Consider the following 8,132-nt stretch of genomic DNA (forward strand, 5'->3'; position numbering starts at 1 on the left):
TCTAGATTCCATATATATTGTATATATGTGTTAATATACAGTATTCGTCTTTCTGACTTACTTCACTCTGTATAGTAGGCTCTATATTCATCCACCTCATTAGAACTGATTCAAATGCATTCCTTTCTGTAGCTAATAGTCCATTGTGTATATGTACCACAATTTCTTTATCCATTCATCTGTCAATGGACATCTAGGTTGCTTCCATGTCCCAGCTATTGTAAATAATGCTGCAAGGAACATTGGGATACAAGTGTTTTTCAGTTATGGTTTCCTAAGGGTATATGCCCAGTAGTGGGATTACTGGATCATATGATAGCTTTATTCTTAGTTTTCTAAAAGGAATCTCCATAGTGTTCTTTATAGTAGCTGAATCAATTTGCATTCCCTGCATCATGTTTTAAACTACCTGCAGAGGAGGTCCAGGAACCATTGGTTATTCTCTAAACTTGACCCTGCATTGGTCCCCGAGCAAATTTTGTCATATTAAAATGGCAGCCAGTTCATTGACTACCATGGAATTAAGACAAGAGAAGACAGCTCTTTTTTTTTTTTTCATCATTCTACTCATAAGTATTTAGACACCAGAAAGGTAAACAGAGCAAAAATACAGACATAGCCCCACCTGAACAGCTGCTCCTGGTTATGGAAATCGTTTGGGGGAGGTAATCTGAAAAAGCTGTCTGAAGCAGACCCTCTAGGTGAGCACCTCTCCTCCCTGCCCCAGGCAGCTTGACTTCCACACGAAGGTCCTACATGTGGCCATGTGGGCTGTGCACTTGACCCCAGTAGGGGACCTGCCCTCCTTGTAGCCTCAGTGTCTGACCCTACTGTGGCCTTTGGGATTGCCTTCCATGTAGGCTGTGAGCTTGACCCCTGTGGTGGGGGGCCTGCCTTCCCTGTAGCCTCAGTGTCTGACCCTGATGTGGCCTTTGGGATTGCCTTCTGTGTAGGCTGTGAGCTTGACCCCTGTGGTGGGGGGCCTGCCTTCCTTGTAGCCTCAGTGTCTGACCCTGATGTGGCCTTTGGGATTGCCTTCCATGTAGGCTGTGAGCTTGACCCCTGTGGTGGGGGGCCTGCCTTCCCTGTAGCCTCGGTGTCTGACCCTGATGTGGCCTTTGGGATTGCCTTCCGTATAGGCTGTGAGCTTGACCCCTGTGGTGGGGGGCCTGCCCTCCCTTTAGCCTGACTGTCTGACCTTGATATGGCCCTTGGGATTGTCCCTCCGGTGGGCTGTGGTTCTGCCATCTTTGTGGTCTGAAGCTGTGTCCCTTGTGTGGCTTGTGCCTCCTGTGTGGACTGCTGGCCTGACATCCTTATAGCCTGAGAGTATGTCATCCGGGGGGCCTGTGGTCCTCTCCCCAGTGTAGACTGTGAATATGCACACCCTGCAGGTAGTGGGCCTACTGCTTGAACGGGCCGTGGATCAGTCCACCCTGGGGGAAGTGATCTTGCTACTTGGATGGGCTGGGGGCCTGTTGCCCGTGCAGCCTGTCGATCTGCCCCTGCTGTGAACAGCTGGGCCATCTCCCGTTTAGACTGAGGGCCTCTCCTAGGCACTTGGATCCCAGCAGTGACCTGGCTGGGCCCTGAGCCTATATGGGCACCAGAGTACCCACTCCCCGCTGCTGAGTGGCTCCTAGATTGGTTTTGGCCACCCTCATCACCGTTGTGAGGAGAGGAACTCCCAGTCTTCATGTAGGAGAGAGAGGATTTTTCTGGCCCTGTCATGCCGTTTTCTAAGTTCGGTCCACAGTAGCCCAGAACACATGCTTCACAGTTGGCCTTGTCATGGGACCCATCCAAACGTACTTCCGGGATCACAGGTAGCTCTGAAACCTTCCTGATACCATTTCTGTAGAATTTCTCCAGAATACGCTGCACCAGGTTTTTCAGAATCCTCTTGCTGCTTTCTGGGGAGAAATCAGGCTTCTCAAACTGAGACCGAGAGCACTTCTTGCACCTCTGTCCAAAGATCCTCATGAGCACCTTGCCCGGGGATTTCTGGTTCTCCAGGTACATGTGACATAGTATCTGCACTTGGGCGGAAGCCCAGCTTCGACGGCATGAGGAACACTGGAACCTGCAGACAGACAGAAGATCATTGTACCCTCAGCTGTTGCTAACCTGAGGGAAATGGGCCTGGCCTGGTCTCTGAGAACCCTTTCAACTTGAAAAAGTGCGTGTGATATTGACAATTTGACAAGAATGAGAGGGACTGTGTTTCTAATGAAGCTTCTTCCTGTGGCCCACTGAACTCCCACCCAGATGTGGTCCCAAGTCTGCCTCTTTGCCAGCAAAACATTTCTGAATGTCTCAGAGGGAAAAACACTTCTGCCATTTGCCAGTGAAATTTGGTCTTCACAAGGTCACAGAGAACTCATAGAGTACCGATTCTGAAGCAATGTTTACAGTATTATCCCATTTCATCTTTAAAGCATCCCTCTTAGGTAGGCATTATTGATCCCAATATCCAGATAAGGAAACTGAATCATAAAAATGATATACAACTTGCCTAAGGAACTCGCAAAGTTAAATGGTAGAGCCATGTTTCCAATCCCAAGCCATTATCTATCTACTATACCACATCGCCTCTATTGAGCAATGGGGTTTGTTTTATACCTCACTTAGGACCTGGAACCACAATACTTGAGTTGGAGACTCAAGTCAGTAATTTACATTGTTGTTATTTAATTGCTAAGCCGTGTCTTACTTTTGCAAGCCCAGGGACTGTAACCCACCAGGCTCCTCTGTCCATGGGATTTCCCAGGCAAGAATACTGGAGTGGGTTGCCATTTCCTTCTCCAGGGGAATCTTCACAACCCAAGGGTCAAATCTGCACCTCCTGCTTAGCAGGAGCTTCTTTACCACTGAGCCATCTGGGAAGCCCATAGTTTATATTAGGGGAACTTTTTAAAAAAGCACTTCTCTAAGCCTCATTTTTTTACATTCATAAAGGGAAAAATATTCAAGAGTTAGATTGTCATGAGATTAAATGAGAATATGTGAAAGCATTTTGTAAACTACAAAGTATTTTTCAAAAACTGGTTAATATTTTTCTAAAACTATGTTGGTAGGTTGCTTTTTCCATCTTGGAATGAGCATCAGGTCAATTCATCTGAACAAGAGAAGCACCTGTTCATTTGGGAGAGTGCCAAACTGATTAAAGACATCATGAGTCCCTCAAAGAGCTCTGGCTGGTGCAAAGAGAGACTCTTACCTGGTACACTGGGTTCCAAGCAGAGCAGAATAAGTGCCACATGGGCTCTAGCCAATGGCTTGAAAACTGGGTTCAGTAGAGCCCCAGGAGGCTTTACATAACAATAGACTCTGCAGCTAAAAATAATTTATATATAAGTATATATGTGTTCTGTAATATGTAATATATGAACAAGTTATTTATAAATATGTTACCAACATATATATATAGACTCAAGTCAATACTTTATATTGTGTGTGTGTGTGTATGTGAAAAGTGAAGTCACTCAGTCGTGCCCGACTCTTTGCGACCCCATGGATAGTAGGCTGCACCAAGCTCCTCTGTCCATGGGATTTTCAAGGCAAGAGTACTGGAGTGGGTTGCCATTTCCTTCTCCAGGGAATCTTCCCAACCCAGGGATCGAACCCAGGTCTCTCACATTGTAGACAGACACTTTACCATCTGAGCCACCAGGGAAGTCCAATATATATATATATATATATACACACACACACACACACACACACACATTATATATGTAGAGAGAGAACTATTCATTGTCTTATGAGAATGGAGAAGAAGGAACACTTACTCTGCTGAGGAATTACAGGCACTTGAGTTATTCCTTGAGGAATAAATAGGGAGGCAGGAAGGAAAGGGCCTGCTGAACATCATGGACAAGGGTATAGAAGTCTTGAAATGTATGTCATAGCTAATAACCCATAAGGAAGGGAAGAGAGGATATCTGAGGTGAGATAGGAACAGGCCAGGAAGAAAAAGAACAGTTGAAATGAAGGTCCCTGCATGCCATATAAAAAATTAGACTTGACTGTCCAAGTCAGCATTTCTCACCCTCCTGCATGGGCAAGGAAGCTGATTCCTGCAACTTGAAGTCTCACTGGAAGTTAAAGAGGGAGACAATCAATAAGGGAGGGGCAGTGTTTAGGGACATTAAGAAACAGGTTTTAATTTCTTGCAGCACCAATCCCTCTTCAGGTCTTCAGTAAAGTAATATTCAAAGCCATTGTCTGGCCTTAGTCAATTCTTGGGGCTGTAAAGGGAAGCCCCAGTCCTAGGCTGGTACTGACCAGGACTAGGCTTGTAGGGCTGCTGCAGCCTGTGGAAGCCAGTCTGGACTGAGGCGGGAAGTAAGATAGCAGAAGTCTCTATATAGATGCAGTCTGGAATAAATGGTGGTGAGAGGATGGGGGGCAGATTTGTTTCATCCCCTGGGGATTTCCAAAAATATTTAGGGAAGAAACCTAGTAAAAGAGGAAATTTCCTACCATTAAGGCAAAATAGAGGCTTAGAACCATGTCATTTCCATACTAAAGAACACTGTAACTGCAAAAGGATGAACAGCCTGGTGACACATATTCTTTTTAACAAGCTCTTAAAAGAATTCATCAGTGCCAAGCTGAGCCTCTTGGCCCAGAAAGGCCCACAGCTAGACAGACTCACATACCTGCCAAATCCTTTCTGCTGGTATTGCCTCCACCCCTGGGCCACACAGTCTGGCTGAAGGTTTCCATCCATCTTCAGGGTCCATCTGGCCCGGGGCTTCTCCTGACAGATCAGTTCTTGAAATGTCTGCTCCCATTCCCTGATATCCAAAGCTATTCTCTTGCTCTGAGGCTTGGCGTCCATGTTGACAGTAACTTTCAGTTTTCAGCAAGAAGGAAAAACAGTTTCAGTTTCTCTGAACACACGTCAGCTGTTTTTTTCTGACTTTCGTTTCAGGCTGTCTGAGTACACAGAGCCAGTTTTTGTTCTGAGGACAGGGGGCAGCAGGGATTAGCTAGTTTGTGAACAGGTCTTGCTAAGGGATGTCTGAGTACAAAACTCTGGTCTGGATTCTGGAGGTACCTATCAGTTAGTTTTTTTTTCCCCCTTGTTTTTACACTAGGCAAAGCACTATGCTTGGGCTTCTCTGGTAGCTCAGCTGGTAAATAATTCACCTGCAGTGCAGGAGACCCTAGCTTGATTCCTGGGTCAGGAAGATCCCATGGCAATCCAGTATTCTTGCCTGGAGAATCCCCATGGCCAAAGGAACCTGGCGTGCTACAGTCCATGGTGTCACAAACAGACACAACTGAGTGACTAAGCACACACACACACAAACGCACACACAAAGCAATATGCTCAGCACTGGGACAAGCAACATCAACTAAGAAGCAGTTCCTACCCCCACAGGTGCTCACACCCTCGTGCAGACACTGGAGAGTAGGGGTCGATGTAGGGGAGCACGTGTCCAAGGTGTCTCTCACGTACCTGACGAGTCCTCACCATAGTCCCTTAAGGGGGGGATGGATTATTCCTGGTATCTTTCAGGTGAATGGCACAGAGAGCCGGGTTTGGGGGGTTACTTTGTTCAAAGCCACCAGCTAGAAAGCAGTATAAGTGAGACTTGAATTCATTCTTGTGTGACTCTTAACCTGCAATGTCTCCAGCCACCTCCTTCCCCAAGGAGAGCTCAGGATGGTGTTTTGGATTCCAGGTTGGCAACTTGGAACCAGTGGGAAGAACCATCTTGAGACCCTGACCTAGTGATTTGCTCTAGTGAGATTTCCTGGGTCGTGAAGCCTGACTGTAGGACAAATGAAAGGATTTCTTAACTCCTCTTTTCATTGTGTAAATTATCATGCAAAGCAATATACAAGCAGGAGTGGGAGCCATCTTTGGATGTCATGATAGAGTTCCCATTTCTGGGGTGAAGTATTGGGAATAGATGACCTGTAAAGTCAAAGTCACTTCTGGGTTTCCCTGGTGGCTCTGTGGTAAAGAATCTGCCTGCTAATGCAGGAGACATGGGTTTGATCTCTGGGTTGGGAAGATCCCCTGGAGAAGGAAATGGCAACCCACTTCAGTATTCTTGCCTGGGAAATCCCTTGGACAAAGGAGCCTGGCAGTCTACAGTCTATGCAGCCGCAAAGAGTCAGACACGAGTCAGCAACTAAACAAAAACAACAAAGTCACTTCTAACTCAAAACAGTCTGAGATCCCAGAAAGTAAGCTCTGTCCCTCTGATGTTGCAATTCAAATGAGGGAGATAAGATAAGCAGGATGCTTGTGTCCTTGGAAATCCCACTACAACCCTTGGAAATCCCAGACAGGATCACCCTAAGTCTTCTCAGGCTTTCTAGATGTTAACGTGCTCTGTTTGGGAGGCAGAAACCTCTTCCCCTATCCTACCTTCCCAGGATAGTCTGTTCTATACAAACTCTCCCACTTTCATAACTTTATACATTGAGGGTGCTTATGTCTGCAGAAACAATATAGGATACTCTTGTCTGCACAGATAGTTGTAGGAACTTCAGGTTAAACCCATGGAGTATGAGAATTGGAAATCTCTTAGGAATCAACTTGTCCTCTTTTCCTTCTGATTATTATACACAAAAAAACAGAGACCAGAGACATAGGACTTCCCTAGTGGTCAGTGGTTAGGAATCCACCTTCCAATGCAAGGGACTTGAGTTCAACCACTGGTCCAGAAAGATTCTACATGCTACAGAACAACTAAGCCCACACTCTAGAGCCTGTCAGTGACAACTACTGAGCCCACGGGCTGCAGCTACGGAGACCATGCACCCTAGAGCTGACGCTCTGCAACATGAGAAGCCTGTGCAACATGACTATAGAGAAGCTTCTGCTCACCACAACTAGAGAAAGCCTGCATGCAGCAAAAAAAGACCCAGCACAGCCAAAAATAAATGAATAAGTAGATAAATAAAAACCAAAAACAGAGACACAAAGGAAAGAATCCTCCTTCCCAAGGTTATGCAGAAAATTATTGTCAATAGAGGGCCAGAACACAGACATCCCATTTTCTAGCTCTGAACTCTGCTCATTTGCCCAACCATGCCTAGGCCCTTTCCCCACCCTTCCTCTTCTCCTTTCTGAGCCAAGCCCACTCTTTTTGTCCTGTATCTTCAGAGCATCCCTGTCTCCTGACTCCTCAAATGGTCCTTTCCCCCCAGATGTTGCCTTGACTGATCCATTGCACTCCCTGCTGCCGGGGTCCAGCCCCAGTGGATCCAGGGAATTCGAAGCGGGGACGGCATCTGCGAACTGGATACAATACCTTTAATTAAATATTAATTAGAGACATAAAGAGTAATAGAAAAAGGATAGCTCAGTAGGAAAATTCAGCAGAGAAAAGAGGCTGAGTAACTTGGTTTACGTGGAAAGCTAATAAAATTCCAAGGCAAGGAATTTACGTCACCTATGTAGGCCGCAGGCGTCCTCCCGTTCTCCCAAAGGAGAGGAGACACTAAGGCCTCCCCGGTCAGATCTTAGAAGCCCAGGCATAATTAGTAGGCTTGACGAGCCTCCATGCTCCAGATGGGAATTCAGCCAGAAGGTGAGAGAAAGAACGACATGGGGAGACCAAGTTTCGGTGAACGAGGCCCGCACTTTGTTTTCCAAAGTAGTTTTTATACCTTAAAAGTTGTGCATAGAGTATAATGGGGGAAGGGGTAGAGTCAGCAGTAAGCCAGGCTTTCTTCCTGCAAACTTACCATATGCAAAAGTTTAGGTGATTTACATCATCTTCTGGCCAAGAGGCCTGTTAACATTTTATGACCCTTTCTTCAGAAAACTTATTTTTCTCTAAAGGTGATTATTCTAAAGTCAGGCACCACCCTCCGAAAGCATTAGATAAAGTTGCATTCCTATAGGGCAAAGGTGTGGTGGGCTATGACAAGAAAAAGAACTCAAGGGTCCAAGGTTACAAACATTAAAGCTACTACTTACATTCCTATACACCAATTATATTAATCAATACACTGCCAGGGACACAGTAGGTAAGGGATATGGAAACTTAGCAGGAAACATTGGCCCAATAAGTGAAAAACCCTTCACCAATACAATTTCTAATCAATCTTAACTGCTCAAAGGAATCTGTATTTAGACAGTTTAGAACATCTCATGCTTC

General features: G+C 45.8%; 1 protein-coding gene across 1 annotated transcript; it reads right to left on the reverse strand.

The window, feature by feature from the left end:
* Positions 1–543: 543 nt before the first annotated feature.
* On the reverse strand, positions 544–4,944 carry RTP4 (receptor transporter protein 4). The gene is made up of 2 exons (XM_027538446.1): positions 4,665–4,944; positions 544–2,083 (listed from the first exon to the last, which is right to left on the reverse strand). The coding sequence occupies exons 1-2, from the start codon at positions 4,844–4,846 to the stop codon at positions 568–570; spliced, it is 1,698 nt and encodes a 565-aa protein (XP_027394247.1). The 5' UTR covers positions 4,847–4,944; the 3' UTR covers positions 544–567.
* Positions 4,945–8,132: the final 3,188 nt, after the last annotated feature.

This window comes from Bos indicus x Bos taurus, chromosome 1 (genome assembly GCF_003369695.1).
Source record: "Bos indicus x Bos taurus breed Angus x Brahman F1 hybrid chromosome 1, Bos_hybrid_MaternalHap_v2.0, whole genome shotgun sequence".
Lineage (NCBI taxonomy): Eukaryota > Metazoa > Chordata > Mammalia > Artiodactyla > Bovidae > Bos > Bos indicus x Bos taurus.

What these genes read in the sequence shown, in the direction of transcription:
- RTP4 (XM_027538446.1), bottom strand. Translation starts at nt 4,846, where the DNA reads ATGGACGCCAAGCCTCAGAGCAAGAGAATAGCTTTGGATATCAGGGAA. An exon ending in CAGCAGAAAGGATTTGGCAG is followed by an intron (nt 2,084 to 4,664) that starts GTATGTGAGTCT and finishes GTCTGTCTGCAG; the next exon opens with GTTCCAGTGTTCCTCATGCC.